The 24,946-nt window shown below is 43.9% G+C and overlaps 1 protein-coding gene across 2 annotated transcripts in view; it reads right to left on the bottom strand.

The window, feature by feature from the left end:
- TMEM243 (transmembrane protein 243) overlaps positions 1-24,946 on the bottom strand; it is a 75,086-nt gene that overhangs the window by 1,992 nt on the left and 48,148 nt on the right. Inside the window, exons 1-4 of one of the 2 annotated variants that reach the window (XM_045827094.1) lie at positions 19,499-19,735; positions 18,652-18,939; positions 1,165-1,215; positions 23-127 (exon numbers count right to left, since the gene is read on the bottom strand). In XM_045827094.1, coding sequence (XP_045683050.1) covers positions 23-127; positions 1,165-1,215; positions 18,652-18,729 — 234 coding nt within the window. In that variant the 5' untranslated portion in view covers positions 18,730-18,939; positions 19,499-19,735. Of the gene's footprint in view, positions 1-22; positions 128-1,164; positions 1,216-18,651; positions 18,940-19,498; positions 19,736-24,946 lie in introns of those variants that run through there. The other variant, XM_045827096.1, reaches the window with a different exon arrangement.

Raw genomic sequence — 24,946 nt, 5'->3', positions numbered from 1 at the left:
TTAAATTCTAAACAGTACTCACAAGTATGCAGGCAGTAATACTACTCAAAGAGATGCAGACAGCAAAAAATATATTCAATGGTTTTGGAGGTGGTTGAGGGAAAACAAAAGCACTGATCAGCGTTACCTGTATGAAGAGAAATTATGTCAGGCCTTAGGAGTAATTCCAAAACTTTGTCAGAGTGGAGTCTAGGCAATGTTAATTATTATAAAATGCTTCACACTGTAAAATGATATTTACCATCAGATCTGCCTTACAGAATGTTAGTGCAATGTTTAATAAAGTTGCTTATAAATATGCTTGATTGCGTTACTTTTAGTACTTGCTCTTTCTAACCTTTCCCTCTTTATGGAAGGAGACAAAAAAAAGTGCAGTAAAACCAGCTAGCCTCAAAATAAACTCTTCATTAACAAAGATTAAAAGCATTTCCACCTCATTCCCAGGATCGATGATTACATCAGGGAAAGTTCTAACCTTTTTGTTATTTGGAATACTCCAACAAAAAAATATAACCAAAACTGTTTTTGCTCAATATTATGCAAATGGGCTACAGAGTTGTTTCTGCCATAGATACAACAATGTACCCATTCTTTTTAAAAGTCATGGAAACAAACTTCCCTAAAATTTTTTTACGTTTAATGAAAATGTATCACAGAAATGTCATTCTCAGACTATAGGAAATAGAGCTTTGTTTTTTATTTTATTGTGATAGCACCAAGCTATATTATACAAGGTGAAAAATCACTACATGCTGACCAAATCTTTTAAAACCAAAATATAACGAATGTGCTTTAAGAAATGATATAAACTTAAGATATTAACAGAAAAAAGGGGGAGATGTGGGTTAGGTACAGAAGGGAGTTGCTGGTAGCAACTGACATGTTACTTATGTTACCATGGGTGGCAAACTGAGAAAACTTACTTGACTTTCACATATTCAACTGGGGATGAAGGCTGAAAATTTACTCTGGTTACAAACTGCAGTATTGTTTAACGTGTAATAAAATTGAAAGCAGCAATATAACTATGACTAGAATACTTCCCATGCTGCTACACTGGCCCCTTGTAATTTTTGTTTTTGTTTTTTGAGAGTTAATTGAACTATAATACTAAAGTTTTCAGAACTTTGGCTAAGAGACTGGGTAAGACACAAAGATACTTACTAGAATCAATAAGGATGTTAAGCTGCCAACAACTAAATTGATGATTCGATCCTGAAAGAGAAAAGAGTTTTTGAGCCATTTGGTGGATCCATGGCACTTTGAGAAAAGTACAACCGTAGGCATTGCATGAAGAAACAAAAGATCCTGCCCCCTCTCTTCCCACGTAAATACAAATGCCAGAAAGGCAAAGTGTACTCAGCCACCAGAGTGGGAAAAGGGTACTTGGGGAAGATGGACAACTAACTGGGGAAAGTTCCTTGATGGGTCAGGATGTTTTTTACACTAGAGTCTTTTGAAGATTGAGAAGGACTGGATGGAGAAGGGAAGCTTACAAAAAGTCCACGTGCTGCAGTGAATAGCATGAGCAGAGGCAGAGACAGGTGCACTGGGAAGGCCAGCCCAGATCTTTGGCAAAAAGAACCAGACAGGATGAAGTCGAGTGCCATCAGGAGTTTGGTCCTATTTGTGATACAGCTTAGGTGTCCATGTCTCGTGTAAGCAAAAAGGAGATCCTATTGCTGGAGGCAGCAGAATGCCAAGGCTGGGGCACATCTCAGACCACCTTGTCCAGGGGTTTTCCAGCTTAATAGCGAAAGTTGTCCGTATACAAACAAAAGCAGAATCATTTGATTGAATGAGGAGCCTGTGGTCCAACCCAGTGAACTTCCTTGTCATTTCCATCCCTGCCCCAACAAGCTCCATAGTGGTTTAAAAAGCTGCTCTAATCCAATCTTAAGTGTACACGTTAAGGTAAATTTAGTCCCAGTTGTGATTAAATATTTGCCTAAAACAACAAGTTAGACGCAATTTTGAAATGGGATTCCTAAATCAGGGTCACCGGTTAAGTTTAGTTTCAGATATAGGAACTGAAAAGTTTATATATAGGAGAAAATTTTATGTGTGTGTGTATATATACATATATGTGTGTATATATCACACGTATATGTTTATAAATACTTTATATATAGGGTGGGGTAAAAGGTTTACAGTTGTTAGTATGCAAAACATCACTGTTTTCCAAATGAACTGTAAATCTACTTTTGCCCATCCCTGTATGTTACTAATATGATACTGTTTTACATTATATATATAATATATATATTATATATATATAATGTAAATATATGTATATATGTATGTGTGTGTGTGTGTGTGTGTGTATATATATATACACACATATACATACACACACACACACACACACGGTTGATAGCAGTTACTTACAGAGCTTACAGAATAAGGTCACAAGGGTTTAAGACCTAAGTAGCAAACACTACTGTTAGGCCAAGTATCTTATCTCTGAGAAGTCAAAAGTGAGTAGTGAATCAGTAGTCTTACAGATTTTTTTGGTAAAGTTTCAGCAGAAAAGGGCGCAAGATAAGGAATAAAAAAGCTCAGAGATGGCAAGGGTACAGGAACAAACACAGAGTAGCAACTGAACAATGTTGCTGAATATTTCCAAACTGCACTTAAAGAAAATCCAAAGTTAAGAGACAAGCAAGGTACAGAGAGGAAGAGGAAGGAAAGTCAAGTACTATATGGAGAATGCCTGAACAAACCTCCCTCTCACAGCAAGGCCATGCAATTCAAATGATACAGAGAACAAAGAACTGAACACCAGCCACGCCCTTAATAAACTAGGAAAGCTCAGACCAAATCATATCACTGCCTCAGCTATAGAAGCCTACACAGTACACAGTAGTCTAAAATTAAAATCATTCTTTAAAATCTATTTATTTTTAGAGAGAGGTGAAGGGAGGAAGAAAGGGAGAGAAATGTCAATTGGCTGCCTCTCACAGGCCTGCAACTGGGAACCTGACCCACAACCCAGGTGTGTGCCTGACTGGGAATCAAACCAGCAACTTTTTGGTTCACAGGCCAGCACTCAAAGCACTGAGCCACACAAGCCAGGACTGAAATTATGACCATTTTTAGAGAAGAGATATGGGCAAATCACTGATCATAATTATTCCCACACAAGACAAATTTTACGTGTGTGCATTTAACACAAATGTGTACACAGACAATCTGTTACCACTGTTTTTGCCTTGTGAAAAAGGTTTAACTAAACCCTTATGGTCTATTCTGAAAAGTCAAGAATATCTGCTCCCATCAACTCCAGGAACTTGCAAATTTACAAAAATCTGCATGCATCCCAAAAGTCCTCTTACCAACAGAAAGAAGCCAATGAAGATGTTCAGGTGACAGGTGGCCAAGAATTACTAGTCTCCGAACAACAAGTTGCCAACCAGGATCAAAGCCGGCAGAAGTAATAATGGTAAAGGGATAGTAATTATGCCAGAAGTTGTTGCATGTCTTTTCTTTAAAAATCCTGGGATGAAATGGTATTATGAATTACTTTACAGATGGTAGAAGAGGCTCAAGGATGTTGAAAACTCACCCAAGTTCTCAGTAGCACTAAGTGATGGAGGTAGGATGCAGCAGCCAAAGCCAATAGAGCAGATCCCATTTAAACTCCTCCCTGGAAGAGCAACCTAGAATGCTACTGCTGGTCTGGACAAGGATACCAAGTGGCAGGTGATGCCTCAAAAGCCTGTTAGTAAGGTACTTCAGTGGAGTGTTTACCTTCCAGGAATGAAGATTTCCTCGTGATTTTTTTTTCCAGATTGTTGGACTAACCCATGTAAAACCTACCATATTTTCTGACTATAAGACGTACCCCCACCCCCAAATTTGGGAGGAATAATGGTGGTTAATGCTGCTGTTGAGTTCTGTTTACATTTACACTGGTGAAATATGCTATTTATGTTATTAAATATTTTACCACATTTTTTGCTTCAAAAATTTTCTTTCCTATTTTCCTCTAAAACCTAGGTGTGTCTTATGGTCCAAAAAATACGGCAACTGGTTTTAATCACTCATGAAAATCTATCTAAACTTTAATGACTACTGTCCTGCTTTCCTTCTAGAAAGTTCACCAAATGGAATTCTAAGACATCTGCATGAATATCAGTTACTTTATTAATGCAGTCTCTCTAGGTCTCCCAAGATGGGATGAACTTTTGGGTTAGCCAAAAAGTCCATTTAGTTTTTTCCATAAAATAAAAGACACATTTTTCATTTTCACCAATAACTTCATTGATTTGTGTATTTTGAGTATGTTGGCTGTCTCCCACTATTAACATCTAGTGGGTAGAGGCCAGAAGTGCTGCTAAATATCTTCTAATGCATGAGACAGCCCCACAGCAAAGAATCATTTGGCCAAAATGTTAATAGCCCCAAGAAACTTATTAGGAAACCTCTTTTAACATGATCAGTCACAGCACTTTCTCCATACGCGCACAAATCTTTTTTTACGTTTCAGTTGCACTTTTACCTTTCTTGAAATAAAGCATAATACACCAAAAATGCCGGGTATCTTCTTCCACCTTCAATATTAAAATGGCTGCACAAAAATTCACCAATTTTGAATAAGTTTTTTTTAAATGCACACAGATAGATATGACAGCTGTCACAATACAATCTAACAAAATTGCTTCAAATGAAGTTAAAAACTAAGCACCACTCAAGACATCATACAGAAAAAAACTAAAGAAACTTTTTGGCCAACCCAAAATTTGGAATATGGCAGAAGGGTTTCTCATAAAGTTTTCTTTCTCCAAGTCAAAGCCTTGGATTCAGACCTGCTACTATCAAAGTAACCATGAATCCAGGCCAAAGTAACAGCAGTTAACTTTGGTGGACCTCCCACTCTTACACCCCTTCTTCTAAGTGCTTGCTTGATACACAGAGGGTGATCTGGGGGCCAGCGACACTGGCCCAGCTGAGAGCTGAGGACATGTGCTACTGCAGTAAAGCCCTTACCCATTTAAGCAACAATAAAAAAGGCAAGAAATGATTTCTAAGGGGGTTTTGGAAATGGAAAGGTTTTACAGGAAAATGTTCGCTAAAGAAAACTTCTGCTTTAAGCTCAAATGCTAGTATGAAGACTCCTGGCAGCTAAGCAGGAAGTACAAGGGGGTTAACAAGTTCTTCCCAATAAAAATAAGCACACTGGATCGAGAGAAGAGGCAAACTTCTCCTGAGTCTAACTGAGTCTCCTGAGTATGTTGCATGGGTCTGTGCAAACACAGGAACAGAAAATGCAGCTACTTCACACACAGTCATTTCTTATATTGATCCACAGAAAAGCTGAAGGCATCATATTCCTGAGAGTGGGATGGAGATGGAATGACTGACATGCCACACTCCCAATGGGACGGCTCATCCTACAACTCAGACCTCACTTCCAGGGCAAGTACCTTCTAGACGCCAGCAGCCTCAGGACCCTCCTCTCAGGATGACAGGTGTTCCTGTCTCAGGGCTTCAAGATCACATTGCCCACATTACCTTTCTTGCACCAAAATAAAATGTGTGACCTGCCTCTTTAATTAGGACTGGCAGTTCCTTGAGGATGGGGGAGACAGCCTGCTTGTTTTCCCTAGAGACTGGCAGACTGGTACACTGTTGGCACTTGCCCTGCAATGCCTGGTGAAATGAGAGAATCATAAACAGAAGTAGCCAACAGCATTTTCCTTACAGTGCCTCTCACTGACACAGGCTACTCTCATTGCTCCCCTGGTGCCTGGCTTGTCAGAATTCTCACCTTCCTGGCAGAACTGCGGGTGGCCTTGCTGCTCCACACCAGTCACCCAATAGCACAGCAGCTAGGGCCGGGCCTGCCATCCTGAAGATCATGTTTCTGCCAACTGCAAAGGCCCAACATCCGAACAGAGTCTCCCAGGCTCAGCTCCACGGATTCCACAGAAATATTAATAGCGAACCCCGGGGAACATCCAGGGGCAGGTTTCCCAGCCTGAGTACAAGCCCAGTTACTCGTGTTCTGCTGCAGCAGGACCAAGCACAGGTTTCAGAGGCACAAGAGCAACTCCTGCTAAAGAACTCCCAAGGAGAAGCAAAGCAAAACCGAAAAAGCTCCTCGCAGAGAAGAAAAGCCTTGCATGGTCAAAGCCACAAAGACGTTCCCTTCCATACCCTGGAGAGAAGGTGAGGGCAGGGGTTGGGGTAACAACGAAAATTCCACTTTTAGTTTTACTTCTAACTTTCTCTGCAACGACACGGGTAGCCCTATAAACCCACATCCCTTCCCCAGGCGCTCTCAGTCCTATCGGGTCGTCTCCACACGCCACACCTGCAAGCCCCGTCAGCCAAACCCCCCTCGCCACCACGCTGGAAACCTGCGCCCTGCCGGTGCACTGCTTCCTGGACCACACTACCTGTGTGACCTCGGTCCCTGAACACTCTCCCCAGAAGAGCCCCTGCTGCCCACGTCTCATTCCACATTCACTGGGCCTGGAGTCAGGGGCAAGGCACTCCCTGCTGCTCCCCAGGCCAGCCTGAGAGGGCAACTTCAGTAACATCCTCTGCTGTGGTGTGAATGTTTGTGTACTCGCTCCTAAATTCAAATGTTGAGATCCTAAAGCTCGGTGTGACAGTATTAGGAGGTGGGGTGTCGGGAGGTGCTTAGGCTATCAGGGAGGAGACCACATAAATGGGATTAGTGCCCATATAAAAAAGGCTCGAGAGAGTTCCCTAACCACTTTCAACCTAGGAGAGGAACCTCACCCAATCACACTGGCACCTCCGACCTCAGGCTTCCAGCACCATTAGGAAGAGATGCTTATTGTTTAAGTCAGCCAGTCTGTTGTACTTAGTTAGCACAGCCGGGATGGAATAAGATTATCTTCAAATTCTGAAACATATGTCCCCAGGCCGTCTCATGTCAACTTCTTCCCTTCCTCTTCTCAGTTACCTCGATTATCTCAACACCTGCTTTGCCAAATCCCTCTTCCTCCAACCCTCTCCTCTACTGCCCAAGTCTGGTCTTCGCCCACAACCACTGACATCACCCCAATCTCTGACCTGAGGGCCTCCCTACCAATCTCCAACAGTGGAGTCAGCAGTTTCAGCAACACACGGAAGTCTTCCTGGTGGATGTGTTCATCTGCTCTTTGGTTTGGTTTGGTGCTAAGTTTCACTGTGAAGCCGTTTAAACTGTCCTCACTTAACTGCCAATCTACTCATCTGTCTCCTCCTGTGCACTATGACATCTAGGAGGCTAAAGGCCATGTATGCCTTGTTCACTGTTGGATTCTGGGCCCCTGCACATGGCTGTGTGGCTAGAATCCAGCCCAATGCTGCACTCTCCAGGCTGTGCACCCCGGCACGGGCCTGCACCCACCCACAGGCAGAAGCACATTTTTCAGTTCATAGGCTGGCGCTCAATTCAGAGCCACACCAGCCAGGGCTGGAGCACATTTTTCTAACCCAGACAAAACCAAGCCACGTGACAGAGAGAGCTGCCACTACCTGGAGTGGAGATTGTATGAAGGCATCACTGTGTTGGTGGGGAGTGGCAGTGGCTCTTTCCCTCTCCCTATCACTGTGCCCAACATGGATCAGATGCTCAAATATTAGCCAAAAGCACAAACTGAGTTTACAACAAATTCCTGTTTTTGGCTGGGCTTTCACTGTGTTTCCATGGCCTATTATTTTGGGTTGACTGTTCCCATTTCTCCCCAGAAAGCGGTTAGAAGCTCCACCTCAACTCAGGTTCCCAACCCCACTCCTGAAGACTGTGCACTAGCAGGAATTCTTAGCCGGGGGGGCACACAAAGAAGAAGAAAACTCCTCCCACATTTTCATTCCTTATAGCTTGAAGAGGACCAAAAGGTGACCAGCTTCTCTGCCAATGTTGCACCCTTTCCCTGGCTCGATTACCATATTTCTTGGACTATAAGACACACTTTCCGACCAAATTTGGGAGGAAATGGGGGTGCATCTTAAAGTCTGAATGTAACTTATCTGGCTCATGGGCCGGGGCGGGGGGGGGGTAGCAGTGGAGTGGGGTCACAGGTTATTAAATACTTTACCACATTTTTTGCTTCAAAAATTTTTTTCCTATTTTCCTCCTCTAAAACCTGGGTATATCTTATGGTCCAGTGCATCTTACAGTCCTAAAAATGTGGTAATTGTTTCCATCCTCATCTCTGTTGAATTTCTCCCCCATGGAGTTTTTATGGACCAAAAATCTCAAGTCCCTCCAACATTAGAAGAGTCTTCTTCCACCCATCCTGCTTCCAACTTTGATGTTAAGCGTTCATTCTCTACTCTTTTTACATGCTAAGTGTTAGGAAGAAAAAAAAACAAGGTAAAAGAAAAGTAACCAGGGTGGGGATGGGGGGCTTAGTTTTAGTCAAAAGAATCCCCTCTGGGAATGCAACATTTGAGCAGAGGCCTTCATAAGAAAAAGAAATGAGACATGCAAGGATCTGGGATAAGGGTATTGCAAACAAGCCAACACAGCGAGGGCAAAGGCCCTGATGCAGAAGTGAGCTTGGGAATTAGAAGGAAAAAAAGGTGGCCAGGACAGCTGAAGCTTAATAAGGAAAGAAGGAAGAAGAACAGGGATCTGTTTAATGCCCTTCTATCTTTCCTGCAGTACATATATGCTCCATGAGAGAAGATACACTATCCAGCACAGGGCACCTTTTCTGGGATACAGTATTCACATGATTAATAATTGAATTTAAAAAAATGCATGCACACTCCACAACCTACAGCCTCCAGAAGAGAATCATACTGCTCAGCACAGCACTCAAAGCTCTTCACCCAGCCCCGCCTCTCCTGGGACCGTGCAGCCCAAGTTCCTGACTCCAATCACAATGGAACACTAGCATTCCCTCGCCACTTCCTGTACTCTCCTGCTCCCACCACTTTGACACAAGCTGGACCTCCAGCTTGGGGTTCCCGTCACCTCCTCCTGTCAAAAATCTTACTCCTACTTCTAGGTCTAAGATTCAAAAGGCCTCTGATCCTGATGTCTCCAAGAGACTCACTTCCTTTCTCAGACCCCCAGGCACTTGGCTCATCCTTTCATGAAAGGACTCATGAAAGGACTTTTATGTTCAGTACTTATTATCCTTAACCCACGCTTCTTCAGGTCTTTGAAGACAGTGACTGCCTTCCCTTGTGAGGGAGAGGCAGGGTAATCTATTCAGCGTGTGACTGTCCAAAGGGCACAACCTTCCCTTAACCTGGAGGGAGTGACTCAGACCCTTGAGCCACATCCAACAAGTTTGCGATTTTGCATCACACATACTATATTTCTCGCTCAAACTCAGGTCCCACATACCATAAATAAAAGGACAATTCTCAGAAATGGTTTTCCTTTTCTCCTTCCAAATCACAGGGGGAAACTTGTCAGATGGCTCATGGGCAGCCCTCTCAGAAGAAACCTACTGAGAGGATGTGAAATGCAGGAGAAGGTTTGGGCCCAGCTGCAGCCAGAAACCTCAGGCCTTGCCAGTGGGTTGGACCTAGTTCCTCCAGACATACACGGCTCTGCCTAAGCCGCAGCTTCCCCTCACACTGTCACCAGGCCATCCCTTGTGGACAGTGAGAGAACACCTTTTCTCTGATCACAGGTGCGACTGTTCCAAGACTTGCCAAAGAAACACCAGACTAAGTGGTGCCAGAGGACGCTTGAGAAAGGATTTACAAGAATGCAGGCACACACGCCCAAACTCTGAGGGCACCGTGACCTTCAGGGCCTGGAGCCCTGAACTCCAAGTTTTCCCTCATTTCTACCTAAACAAAGGTAGTGCATGGACAATTTTAAATGCTTCCCTTATAGCACAGATTCACATTTCGAAGTGCTGTCAGTTGTGAATGTTTTTGTAAATCCATTCTGTCAGATTCTCCTTCTCACAGATACATGCACTTGAAATATATCCTTTTCACTGAAGCACCACTTATGGAAATCAAATCACAGTAAAAACAGAAAACACACCTACTCCAATGTTGAAGGGGCAAAGGATCCCTGGAGGTGGTACCCATAGCAAATGGAGACTTCTATGTGCTGACCTTCAGATGAGAGGTACATTAAAGGGCCGTGGGTCAGGAGTATGACAGACCTAACTTCAAGTTCCTCTCCTACCACATGCCTACCTTGCAAAAGTCACTTAACTGTTAAGCCTAAATTTCCCTATTTCTACAGTGGTCGAATATGCAGGGTTGCTGTTAAGGATTAGGAGATAATACATATCAAGTGCCCAGAACAGAGTTAACTTGACATTTAATAGAGGCCTGTAAGTAGTTGCTAATATGGTATTAGTGTTACTTCTACTACATCTAATGGGCATCTTACCAATGACAGATTAGGCTCCTCAGAGATGAGTGGGAGCTGAGTACCCTGGCCCCAATTTCTAGGGCAGGCCTCATTTCATATGTATTCCATATTCCCACAAAACACTCAAGTTTGTCAACCCACATGTCCCTATGGTAGTTCAGAAAACATGGTCACTGTACCTATGTATGGCCAATGGAGAGACCCTAAGAAAAAAATGACTCAATTCATTAGACTCAGCCTATTACCACAGACCTGCAAAAACCCTGCCTACAGAGAAAACTCAGCAGTCCAGCCACTTAAGAAAAGGCAGGCCTCAGATTAAATGTTTTTATACAATACTGTATTACATTTACTCCTGGCCTTTATGCTGAAGCTCAGCAGGGGGAGTGAGGACTTCAGCTGCAGGAGAGCCTGAAGCACCACTTCCTGTTTCAGTATCAGCATTCCAGGCTTCTGAACACCAGGCCCCCATCTATCACTGCTGGTTCAGGATCTCCAAAGAATGCAGGCAACCACATCAAAATTACAACTAAAATACAGAACCATCAGAAATTAACTTGAACAGAAGTCCGATAACTAGGGAATTAAAGAAACCACATCCATCCAGACTGTTAGGAGGGGCCGACATGGGCTGGCCCTTATCTGAGTGTGGTAGATAAAAATTCCAGAGGGATATCTCAGGAGCAAGGAGTACTAGCCCCACACCAGGCCCCCGAGCCCAGGGTTCCAATGCCAAGAAAATAAGTCCCCATAATTTCTGGCTGCAAAAAAAGTGAGGATTAATTTGGAGGAAGAAACTTCTAGAGTCCCAAGCAGTTCCCCTTAAAGAACCCACAGATGGACATAATCAGACTCATTCCCTCTGAGCTCCAGCACTAGAGTAGCAGCTTGAAAGGCACCAGTGACATACAGGGAAGAAACGAAGTGTCTGGCATCAAGGCAAGAGCTGGGGGACAGCTTTCTCCCAGACAGAAAGGTGGGCAGAGGTCACTATTCTTTTTTGAGCTCTCCCCTCACAGAACCACAGAGCTGACAGGCAGGTGCCATACCGGAGACTCCATCAACCTGGCTAACATTGTTTGCCCAGCCCTGGAGATCCCCTGAGACTCTGTCCCACCCAACTTATGGAACCACCCAAGCTGTTAAAAGTGACTTTTCCATATGAATGGCTGGTCTTGGCTCAGGTTTCACAACTTCCCAAATCCTGTCAAACAAGCAACAGCCAGCCTCAGTAAGCCCCAGCCCTTGTACTTCTTGCTAAGTGAGCCCCAGGCCCAGCAATAGCAGCAGCCAGCCTAGACCCACAACTTGGCTTCCCCTGGGAATCTCCAAGTCCACTACAAGCAGCAGCCATCTCAATTTACTTTATAGCTCAAGCAGGGTGGCCCCAGGCAGAACACAGGTGGGTGACCTTGGCCTGCACTACCAGGGAAACCCCAGAGCCTGTGAACCCAGTGGACAGCTACAGACCATGTCAGAGCACGACCAGCCTGCCCCTGCACAGCTGATCCTCCATGGAGGGTGGAGGTTGGGGGTCAATGGTCACAGGCAGTCCTTGCAGCTGATGGGCCTAGCCTCCCATTGACCTGCCAACAGTAACCAAGGCTCAACTACACAAGGAGGGAGTACTCAGACAACATGAAAGGTACACCTTGAGTACCCAGCTTCAGTGATAGGGGAGGCTGTGCCACTGGACACTACAGGACACCTACTACATTAGGCCACACCACTGAGACATGGGGGTCAGCGCAGCTCTACCTAACACATAGAACCAAACACAGGGAGGCTGCCAAAATGAGGAGACAAAGGAATGTGGCCCAAATGAAAGAACAGATCAAAACTTCAGAGAAAGAACTAAACAAAATGGAGATAAGCGATCTCTCAGATGCAGATTTCAAATCACTGATTACTGAGATACTTAAGGAAATTACTGAGGACCTCAAACAGCATAAAAAAGATCCAGTCAGAAACAAAGGATGCATTAATGAAACAAAGAACAGTTTACAGGTAAACAAAAGAAGAGTGGATGAAGCCAAGAATCAAATCAATGATTTGGAACATAAGGAAGCAAAAAACTGTCATGCAAAACAATAAGAGGAAAAAAGAATCCAAAAAAATGAGGAAAGTATAAGCAGCCTCTGGGACAATGTCAAGAGGTCCAACATTCACACCACAGGGTGTGCCAAAAGAAGAGAAGGTGCAAGAAAATGGAAATCTATTTGAAAAAAATAATGAAAGAAAACTGCCCTAATTTGGTGAAGAAAACAAACATTCAAATCCCGGAAGCACAGGAGTCCCAAACAAGATGGACACAAAAAGACCCACTCCAAGACACATCATAGTTAAAGACAGAGAATCCTAAAAGCAGCCAGAAAAAAACAATTAGTTACCTACAGGGGAGTTCCCGTAAGACTATCAGCTTTTTCTTTCTCAAAAGAAACTTTGCAGGCTAAAAGGGACTGGCAAGAAACATTGAAAGTCATGAAAAGTAGGGACCTAAAGCCAAGATTGTTCTACCCAGTAAACATGTCATTTAGAATCAAAGGGCAGATAAAGAGCTTCCCAGACAAGAAAAAACTAAAGGAGTTCATCATCAACAAACCATTATTATATGAAATATTACAGGGACTTATTTAAGAAAAAGATTAAAACTATGAACAACAAAGTGGCAACAAATATATATCTATCAACAATCAAATCTAAAAAACAAGTAAGCAAACAAGAAGAACAGAGACAGAATCATGGATATGGATAGTGTTTTAATGGTTGCCAGATGGGAAGGGGGTGTAGGGGACTGGGTGAGAGGTAAGAGGATTAAGAAGTGCAAATATGTGCTTTTAAAATAGCCACGGGGATGTACCCTACAGTATAGGAAATGGAATAGCCACAAAACTTATAGGCCTGACCCATGCACATGAACAATGGTGGGGGACTGCCTGAGGGAGTAGTAGGTGCTGGGTAGAGGAGGGCAAAAGGGGAAAAATTGGGACAACTGTAATAGCATAATCAATTTTTAAAAAGAAATATAATTCTGATAGAATTAGGAACAACCAATAAAAATTTAAAAAATTTTAAAAATTTATCAAAATTGATTAATGTTTGTATTTTAATACTGAAGATGGCAGAAAAACACAACTTTCTCAGCATTTTATGCTTTATTATTTCAAGGAAGGTAAAAATACAACTTAAACACAAAAGAAAGATTTGTATAGTGTATGGAGAAGATGCTGTGATTGTTATTGATCAAACGTGTCAAAAGTGGTTTGTCAAGTTTCGTGCTAGAGATTTCTCGTTGGATGATGCTCCACAGTCCGGTAGTTGAAGTTGATAGCGATCCAATCAAGACATTAATTGAGAACAATCAATGTTATACCACACAGGAGATAGCCAGCATACTCAAAATATTCAAATCAATAAAGTTATTGGTGAAGATGAAAAATGTATCTTTTATTTTATGGAAAAAGCCATATAGTCTTTGTGGCCAACACAATACAAATACCTGAGCCCAATTCCCAGAGCTCCTCCCTAGTCCTTTGGTCTGTGGGTGAGGACAAAACATTTACTAGAGTAGGAAAAAAACAAAAAATCATGGCATCTTATCAGCCTGAACTGTTTCTCCAGCAAAAAGAACAACAACCACTAAAGTGGTTTGGCAGGCTGGATGAGAGGCAAGGGGACAACTGATCTGGTCCTCTGGGTGACTAGCTCTTCTCTGGGGATCACCAGAAGCACTGTCAAAGGAAAGAAGCTAGAAATCCATACTCCTGGGAGGACAGCCTTTGGGGGTTTTGGGATATGCGGCTGGCAGACACAACAACTGGAACCACGGCTTTGTTCTTATAAAGCAGCAATCCCCGTACCCTCCCCGCTTTCCAAAAGGCAACAAGTAGTAGTACTCTTGCAGTAGCAGAAGGCAAATGCCCGAGTTTGAACTCCCTGAATTGAACTACAGGTCAGAAAAAGATCTTGTTTTACACCTTTGTTTTTCACAGGAAAAGGAGAGTGCAAGAGAAGTCCTTCAGTAGTAGAACTTTTGCCTTGGAACCAAAGATCTGAGCCTCGGGGCCCACAACCTTGCCCCTTACACAGAGCTTCTCCCACCCTAATATCCCATGAGTGCAATCTATGTGCCTTCCTCCAAAGTCACTCACTGTTATTACATCATATCCAAGTAGGAATAAAGGGACAAAAACTGTCACCACCCTTCTTAAAGGATGACTCACATATTTGGTGATCAGTGAAAATCAGTACAATGGTCAGGAAACCAACCAGTTTATACTACCTTCTACCAAGTGTAGCGTAGAAACTTGTCTCACGAATGTTCCTGGTAGGGAGGGGGAGTAAAAGAACTAGGTAGGGCATCGTGCCAGTGCTAAACAACTTTGTCACCAAAACAGTACAAAAAGCACAACTTTCCCACCCTCTGCAACTAGAGTACCAATGAAAATTAGCATATTAAATGCTCTGAGGAGTCTCATGGTAAGATAAAGAACATGGGCTATGGAACCACCACAACTAATAATTCACTTGCTTTACAACTGCGCTGCCCAACAGGATAGTAAGTACTCTAGCTACCCGTGGTTACTGAGCAGCTGAAATGGGGCTAGTCCAAACTGAGAAAGGCTGTAAGTGAAAAACACATTCTGGATTTCGAAGGCTTAGTGTGAAAAAAAAAACTGTAAAAATACCTCCACTTTTTATATTGATGACATAATGAAATCACTGGATTTTGATTATATACTAAAATGACAATATTCTGGATGTATGAAATTAAAATTAATTTCATCTGTTCTTCATGGCTACTAAGATATTTAAAATCACATATGTGACTCACATTTTATTTCTACTGGATAGTGCTTCTTTAGAAAATGCTAGGCTAAAGCACAAGCTTAAAAACCTCAGATACATTTTGTTACTGTGGTATTGGCGCCACGTTTGTTTTTCTCCTGAAAGAGAGGTACTTGGGACAGATAAAAACAGGTGAAAAAAGCATCTAGACATTCTGACCAGGATGTATATATAAGATAGTCCACCTAGCAATATGTTAACCCAAAGGTATCAAGGAATGAAGAATATATTTCCTAGAAAAACTGAACATCTTCCCCTTTTTGTCTACTATGCCTTAGATCTTTACATAACGATAGAGAACTGGTGCCCTTTGCCTTTTGTTCCATGACTCTAGCTGTCAAGTTTTTCCTAAATACCACACTAAAGGTTGAATACATCTGGAGTTCAGTGACTGCAATCATTCTGTGCAGCGTGTACAGAGGGAGACAAGTTCTCTCAGGCACTGCCCAGGAGGGTGCTGCTGAAGGCCCACTGGGTTACATACATATTGTTCTATAGTAGATTCCACTCTCTTTCACTCGCACTGTGACTTTGGGTGACCACTTCACCCATCTCCTGTGGGAGGGCAATAGGTATGGAATGTCTCGAGTGCCTTCAGAAGTATGCAGCACAGGAGCAGAATATACTACCCCTGTCAACTCATGAAAAAAAATTGGTGAAACCTTACGAGAGAACTAGTTGTGTGACTGAACAAGTAACCTGCTTTGCATTTAGCTTCCTCAGTTCTAAAATAGGGATAGCAATGCTCATCTTACAAAGGAATCTGAGGATCAAACAAAGGAAAGCTGAATGCCTAGCATGTGGCTGACACTAAGCAAACACAATTTCCCTCAGGCTCCTCTCTGCTCTGTGGGCTTCAGTCATCTTTGCCTTAAAGTTAGGCACTGGACCTAAAGGTCTAGTCCTTTCTCAATTTAAAACTGAGGGATTAAGCAGTACAAATTGGTAGTTGCGGAATAGCCACAGAGATGTAGATCACAACATAGAGAATACAGTCAATAACATCGAGATAAATAGGTATGGGGCCAGGCAGGTACTCGAAGCAGTGAGAGGGGCCACTCTGTAAACTTTATGATAAAGTATATGATTTACCAACCACTTTGCTGTACATATGAAACTAATACAGAATATTAAATGTAAACTATAGTTGAAAAATAAATTTAAAAAATAAAAAATAATCACATTAAGAGGCTATCTGTATGGGCAGTTGTTATACAGCAAATATAAGTGCTCACAAGATTTGTCACCCCATGATAAGAAGTGAGTTTTCCCCTTTGTGGATTTTTATCCTTAGAAGTAGCAGTTCAGTAATATTGTTTCCGCTTAAAGGGGCTGTTGTATCCAACTTCCTGGCATCAGAAAGATAGCAAATTGGGAACACCGGCACGTGAGTGCCACTGAAGGCTTTCCCAAGGTCCCCAGGAATCCCTCCTGCTCTAGCAGTGACTGTCCTCCGTGGGAATGGCACCACTGTGATGTATCCTAGCCTTTTATTATTGAGGCCCCATTCCTGTGCCTCACCCACTTCAGGTCCTCAAATAAAAGCATCTGCTACCTTTAAAAATGGATTCCTCTCCTTCCGATCTGGCACCTCAACCTACAGGAAACATGATGTCTTCTATATCCTCAGACTAGAGGTCTCTCTCCTTTCTCCATTCTGTACAAAGTTTCTATATCCGATCATTCTGCCAGCCCCACAGAGGGGCTCAAGGGAGCTCTGAGTAGCTGAAACTACTGTTAAAAATGCCTAACGCTGCCAAAGTAGGGTTGGGGCTATATACTCTTGGACTAAATAAATACTCAATAAACAGACATATTTGGAATACCAAAGTTTTTGGATGGACTTCAAATGGATCACAGGCAATAGGAAACCTACAGTCATTGACTCTTTAGGCCTGAGCAAGTCAGAAGACATCATTATTTCTAAGTGTCTATATAAATGAACAAATCTATTACCAAGTCATCTACCTCAGTGCTCAGGGGCTATGGGGCTCAATGAGGTCAGAAGTCTGCATCCCCCAGATTCCCGATCTGTGCCCTAAAGCACATGGGGGAGATACTGAACCTCTTAGCTCTCAAAACAGCTGGGCAGCCAGATGCCCTGGGTCTGACCCCTTCAGTCAACAAGTTGCCACTACTCTCCAGGCCCCAAATCCTCTTCTAGTCAAACCCCAATTTACGGGCATTAGGATCTAAGAGCCCAAGACTACCAGAGACTGAATGAAGAAGCTATCACAGGGTCTTCCCTATGCTTCCCAAACAAAAGTGACCAGCTTCTCCTTTGACCCCAGAGTGCGCCCTGGATGCCCTATCATAGCACAGATCCAACTGCATCACATTAGTTTATATATTTCCTCCACCTCTGGGTTCCTTGCACCCCCAGGGCCTATTGCATAATGCTCAATGTTGGCTACTGGACTGCAGGCATACTTCTCAAACTAGGTGCATTGTGCGCAGAGATATAGTGCAAAGCCAGGAGAAAACAAGATGCATCTTCCTAGAGTTGAAGCTTAAAACATTTTCTTACTAAGACATTGTAAGAGAAAGTAAAATCAACAGGGAATTTTAGTGAAATAAAGTAGTAGTGTTGTCGGAGGCAGGCAGCTTCTCAGGGCTCTGCCCCAGACTGCAGGGTGTCCAAGTTCCCTGTCCTTTCTGCCACAGGTCCCTGCCAAAGCTGAGAAATCCAAAGAGCTCTGGACGTGTACATGTGCCCTACTTCTTGAGACTGAAAACAATCTGTCAGGCAGGGGGTCAAAAATCACCCATGCAACTTTCTAGGTGAAAAAAAAAAAAAAAGAATCAAAACACAGGCTAATCTTGGCCAGGAAACTCAAAAATGCTGAAGACAGGAAAAGAAGCTCTAGTCAATTACAGGCCCAGGACATCACACGGCTAGGCTTGTAAAAAACAAAGAACAAAAAAACTTGCTTTTTAAAAGCCTAAAATAACGTACCACAGCTTGTTTAGGTCCAGAGACACTTTGTTCATTTCCTGGAATGGATGCCAACAAGAAACTCTCATTTCTCATCTTTACTCTTCTTGCTTGGCTGCCTCAGCAGTAAACCGTTAATGGGCTCTCGATAAACAGTAATCAGAACACCTTTCTTACAGGAAGCCTCTTGCGCACATTTGAGGCCTCTCAAGGGTTAGCACTCACGCGGGTGTGCAAACACCCTCTCCACCTTCCTCCAGAAGAGGGGCTTCCGCACTCCACTGAGCACTCCAACGGCCCAGAATTTTCTGAACTTTTCTCCATCCCCAGCCTTCAAAACTCTACTTGGCCAATCCTGCCCCAAACAAGGAGCGGACGGGCAGGACAAAACATTTTGAGAGGGAAGCAGGATTGAAGAACCGGCTCTTTCTTCCTATAAGTGCCTTCAGGGGCAGCGCGGAAGGAACCTGCCGGGACTCTGGGCGGCAGGGCAGACAAAAAGGCAGACAGACACACACACACCCGTAGGCCTGAAGTCCCGGTCCGCACTCACCTTGGCCGATGTCTCTCCGAACAGCGGTCTGTTGTCCAGCCCACTGGTGCCGTAGGTCCTGGTAGAAAAGTCCTCCATTTTGGGGTTTCTTCACACTCCCCAAAGTCACTCAAAACAAGCCAGCATTCCCTCCCGAAGTGCCAGGTCCGGGGCTCCCCACGCACCGGTCACCGGGCACACATAGCCGAACCCCAGGTACGTCCCGGACGTCCCGGCGGTGGCTGGCGCTCAGACCCGGGGGAACAGACGGCTCCGCCCAAGCCCCACTCTTCTCCTCATCTTGAGTAGCTGCCGAAGGAAGTGAAAGGCAACACCTTTGGCCAACTCTCTGCAGGACGTCCCTGCCCGGGCAGCTCCCACTTCCCCAAATCTCGGCCTCCACCCGCAGCTCGCTGGCTGCCGCACGGTCCGCAGGGCACAGAAGCTCGCGGAGCGAGTCAGCTTCCCTTCGGCCCAGGCCACACGTGATCCCCACCCCACCCTACCCCCAGCCCCGGCAGGCACGCAGACCGCCAGGCTCAGGGGGGAAAAGTTTTCAAGGAAGAATTCACTGTGAGCGCCTCTTCACCACCCCACCCCCAATGCCCCAGTGGCGGGAGAAGAGAAGTTACTAGCGGGAGCAGACCCTACAGCTCCGCGGACGCCTCCCGCAGCGCTGCGGCTGTAAAGCCAGCAACTTGGATCCCCCCTCATTTGTTGCATCTACCCGCGGGCTGGCGGGCCTTCGGCAACGCGGTCCTGCGCTCTCTGCACGAGCTGCTGCCCGAGCGGGCAGAGGAGACCATCCCACCTGAGCCCAGCACAAACTGGCCACCCCACGGGGAAACCCCGCGCCCACAGGCCAAACCTGGGTGTCCCCCGCCGCCCGTGCGCTAAGGAGTCCTGGCTGCGCTGGGGATCGCCGGGGTCCTGGGTCCACACCCGCGCCGAAATCGGTACCGAGGCTTGGGGGTACAGGCAAGAAAGAGATCTTCCCGCTGGCAGGGAGCGGGCGCAGGTCCAGGCTCCCAGCCGCTCGGATGCTCCAGCCCGGCCCCGCGGCCACTGTCGCAAACCTACTCGGCCCGCCCAGACCACGTCAGGGCCGAGGCTGCCAATCCCACCTGCCCAGGCGACGCATTGGCTGCGGTGCTTTATTTCTAGAGGTGCCAGCTTATTCCCAGTGGAACTGGCTCCCCAGCTGCACGTTTCTCAGCCTTTTAGTAATTTGCGTCTGCAAGAGCCACGTGAGCAGAGAACATTTCTGAAGATAGCTTCGCGTTTGGTTGAAAGCATCTTATAAACATGCAGCCTGTGTTAACCACCTCCGTCTTTGCACAATTGGACAGAATGGAGTCATTGATCAATTTGATTGAGGATATGGTTTTCTTAGTACGCCTGTGATTGGGATCCTATGTCGTTTACAGAAACAGTCATGAGTGCTAGGTGCTTCTTCGACTTGTCCATTCAATCCTGCTAGTGCTGGTGTTGACCAAGCATATTTACAGCCCCATGGAACGCTTGTCAATCTCTGAATCTCAGAGCCCAGATAACTGAAGGTGGACAGGCCTCACAGGCAATACAGCGTTACTCTGCATTTGGGGCTATTTATAAGTATATGAAACAAACACAGCCAGGCTAGTTTCCCTGGACACGTCTGCTCCTAGATTGAGGAGGACTCTAACAATGTTTGTATGCAGGGAGAGCCCGTGTTTCACACGTGTAGCTACAGAACTCTTAAGAGTCCAAGTAAAGATTCCAGTGACCCCTTAACAGTTTAGGACAAAGGATGGACTAAAAACCACAAAACTATAGATTTGGAATTGGTAAAACTGATTAGAATCAGGTATGGTGCATATCTGATCTACCAGATATATTTTATAAATGATCTCTTTGTTCGGGACTTTTTGATACGTAAGGAATTTTTACCCATTTACCGATTTCTACTAGAAAGTTGATTGGCTCAACAAATAGCTTTTCTTACTCATGTTCAGCCATATTCATTGAACAAATACTTTTGAGAACGAATACCTTTAAAAACCTGTATCAAACAATCACCAGACAGGGTAATACAGCGATCAAGACATAGGCGAGGTAATAGTGTGGAGGCTGGAGGAGGCAACTGATTACAGTCTGGAGAAAGGAACAGGCACAACATCTAAGAGCACAAGCTTTGAAGCTGACTGTGTACCATATTTTGCTGTGTATAATGCGCACTTTTTGCCCCAATTTTTGAGGGAAAAATAAGGATGCGCATTATACATGGGTGTTAACTAATTCTATATATAAATGTTTTTAATTCTTTTATTTATGTTTCGGCATTAAAAGTGTAACTCTAGAAAAGCAATAATGATATCCATATGCAAAATAATACCCTCAAATACAATAATCTGTTTTGTTTTTAAATATAAATAAATGATTGAATTTAAAAATTAAAACATAAGACTTTTTTCCTGAAAGTTTGGGCCAAAAAGTTGGGTGCGCATTATACACAGCAAAATGCATGTGTCCTCAAACCTCAATGCCACAAGCTATGTGAACTTGGGTGAGTTATCTAAACTCTTTTGAGCTTCTTATAATAAAAAGTGAAGATTGATAACGATAAATGTAACTAGAATATCTAACTTCAACTGGTTTTAAATAAATATGTATGTATTTAATAGGGAATATATGGCACCTGGCAAATAAGCATCCAAATGGTGGTTGTCATAAATGGTGATGAGTGAGTGCTACGATTTGGACATTATGGGATGATATAGGTGTATTTGGGAGGGCATCCATGTCCTCAGGTGGCAGGGGATGCTTCCTGGAGGATCCTTGTAAATCAAGAACCACCCCACAACACACACACACACACACAAAAGACTGTGATTTAGTCAAGGTGAGGAGGAGCATCAAGAAGGCTGGCCAGAGAGGCCAGATGTTAGTGTCAGGCGTATTTAATCTGAAAGGTTGTGTCAGGGATAATGACCTTCTCACTCTAAAGCTGCCTAGTCTCTTGTCTCATATCAATGTTGTGCCTCTGCTCCATTCTTTTTCCTAAGAACCAACTTGATCATGATTACCGCTCCCTAAAACTTCAACTTACATAAGGGTTTAGCTTGTTTGGGGTGATAAACTCAAGGAAAATGGATCTTGTAGCTCTACTGCCCACCACTGCTTTGGAGGTTCCATTGCTATTTTTTAGTTCAGATTCTCATGAAAAATGTTGATTGGCTAAGTCCAGATTATGGATTGGTTTCCACTTGTATCAGTGTCTCCTCCCCCAACCTGTCCAGATTGGAGCAGATAGAACATATCTCTTTTAAGGTTCACCCCCTTCACCAGAATATGGTAGAGGACATTTCAATAAAGAACAGAGTATGGATAGAAGTCAATGATAGAGTTATCCAGTGTGTTGCCACTCAAAGTGTGGTTCCCAGACCACTGAATTGTCATCACCTGGTAACTTGTTAGAAATGCAGAGCTTCAGTCCTCACCCCAGATCTGCTGAGTCATAACTTGAATTTTAGTAAGATCCCCAGGAGATTTGTGAGCACCTTGAAGTTTGAAAAGCACTTCTTTTATACATCTCAGTTTTTAAAAATTGGGCCACAGTCCATACAGATGACTCTCCTAAATAGTATAGTTCCTCTTTTTTCCCCTTATTGTGCTTCAGCCACACATTACAATGCAACATTCTGGACTTTGTCATCGTCAAGAATTGTACCATGTTGCAAATAAATCCAGGGAGACCATTTGGTTTGCTTTGTCCTCCAGTCCTTCCCATCTTCATTCTCTCTCTCTCTCTCTCTCTCTCTCCCACACACACACACTCTCACTCTCCCCTTCCACTCTCACTCTCATCAGTCCTTTGGCAACTTCAGTGTCTCTGATCCTTTGGTAGCTCGACTTTCTCTCTATGGATCTACTCTCCTGTTTTCACTTTCTTCCAACTTAGATTCTGTGTCCCATCACAGCAATTGCTTTTTTTTTTAAATCATCTCCTAATGACATTTTCTCACTGATTTAAGAGAAAGAAGAAGGAAGAGAGAGATACATCAATGTGAGAGAGAAGAATCAATTGGTTGCCTCCCACAAGCACTCAGACTGGGGATCAAACCTGCAACCTAGGTATGTGGCCTGACCAGGAATGGAACCCACAACTTTTCAGTCACGGGACGACACTCCGATCACTGAACCACATCAGGCAAGGCTGCAGTTGCTTAAAAAAAGAGTATGTATATATATCTCCATATCCTGTTTCCTTGTTTTATTTATTTTATCACACCTGTGCAGAAAGTCCCCTGAGATATTAATCTGCCTGCCTTCTCAACATCTGTGACCAGGTGTCTAGGGCAGATGGAGGGAAAAAATCATTAAGGCTCCTGATTAGAGTAATTTTAAATTCTGGGCAGCCAACCTTAACTGTGCCCTTAAAACCAGTTGGAAATCCTGTGTTGCCTGGGCAACACTCCCTTACCCTCAGCAGGTGACTCAGTCACCTACTTCACAGGGAAGAAACCAAAGCCATCAGATGGGAATTCCCTCACCACTCGCCACTGCCCACCCGCCCCCCCAACCCAAGCAAACCTACACATTCATCTGTACCACCCTCTTCCATCTCTCCTTCCCTTCAATTGGAATGGGAAAAATGCCAGTCCATCTCTCACATCTTATATCCCATTGCATCGCATAATCACAGGGGTCTCATTATTATGATGATACTTTTTCTATAAAAAGCATTTAAACATGCTCAGTTTCAACCATGTTTTTTTAAAAAGTAAAAAACTTTGATTAAGCTCATGTCTTCCTCTGGCTACCACACTCTCCTTCTCCATGCCCTCTGTGGAACTCTTGGTTGTCTAAATAGCCATCTTTCTCCTCCCCTTCTTCCTTGAAAGCAGAGCCTACCTCCCAATATAAAGGGAAATAATGCCAGATGTTCACTTGCTGAAACTCTCTTGTAGCTGGTGGAGAGAGCTGTGAGTGTTAAAGCCAAGGCGTCATTAGGGCATGTCTGCTGGGAGCTTTCAGGGAGGTTTGCTCCCTAATAAAAAGGAGAGAAGCACATGAGGAGAGCTATCCCTCTTGACCTTGTTCGTGTGAGGACAGGAGGACAGGATATTTGGAGATGCTTTTACTGTCTTATGACCATGAAGGGGTGGCCGGTGGTATCCCCAGAGAAGCCAACTAGAGTCTAAACCTGTGAACCACCCACCTGGGCTGCTCCTTGTGTGTGTGTGTGTGTGTGTGTGTGTGTGTATGGTGTGTGTGTGTGTGTGTCTGTGTTTTGAATGGGAGAGTCGTTATTATATAAGTCACTTTTATTTGGGTATTCCCATGTTTACAGCCAAAAAGACATTGATATATTTTTACAGCCAAAATTTCTATGAAAAGGTCCATATAGATTCTATCCACTTTCTTTCCTATCAGACGTGTTTTCAATCACTGAAATCTGGTTTACCCAACACCACACAGCTCTACCATGTTCTCCCATGAGGGTCGGTGAGGATTTATAGCTGAATCCATTGAACGTTTATTCAGACTTTCTCCTGCATGGCCTCTCGGTAGTACTCAGTATTTTAAAATCCTGGGAAAAGCTTTGCTGGAGCTCCGCTGCTCTCCCTCTGCACATGTCTTCACTGTTACCTCCCTGGGCTCTGTCCTTAGCCTTTTTCCCTCCTCACTGCATGCTCGGCCAGAGCCAGCTCCTCTGCCTCCGTGACTTCCATCTATACCTCTCTGTCTGTGATTTTCAACCTCCTACATCTCATGGCACACAGAAATTCTGTGCACACCAAAAAATATGTTATTTTTGCTGATCTGACCAAAAAGATAGGTATAGTTTTGATTCATTCACACCAGATGGCTACTGTTGGCTGGCTGTTGTCATTTTTTAATATGACAATCGAAGGGAAAAGAGGTCAGTGCCCCTGATTAAATAACTGGGTATTGCATGTTTTAAATATTCTGTGGCACAGTGGTTGAAAATCGCTGCTCTCTGCTAATGACTCCCAAACCTATGTGAATAGACGTCTACAAGCTGGCATGAGGCATGTAACTTATGAAGAAGCCGCTTAGAAGTTAAATAACTCATTCATTTTCAGTAGGATTTAACTGTTTTTCTCCTCTTTTGTCATCTCTGTAGTAAAGCCATCATAGAGAACAGTACTCTCAGTTCTGGCTGGATATTAAAATACTTGGGGAGATTTTTTAATACCCTAATGCCTGGGGCCACAACCCAGAACAATTATATCAAAATCTCTGAGATGAGACTCAGGCAGCAGTATTTTTTTTAAAGCTCCTCACACGATTCTGGTGCTCAGCCAAGCAG

The sequence above is a fragment of the Phyllostomus hastatus genome, unplaced genomic scaffold (genome assembly GCF_019186645.2).
Source record: "Phyllostomus hastatus isolate PE091 unplaced genomic scaffold, TTU_PhHast_1.1 phas_scaffold_78, whole genome shotgun sequence".
NCBI lineage: Eukaryota > Metazoa > Chordata > Mammalia > Chiroptera > Phyllostomidae > Phyllostomus > Phyllostomus hastatus.
Note: the sequence above shows the minus strand (reverse complement) of the source record. Positions and strands in the feature narration are given on the sequence as shown.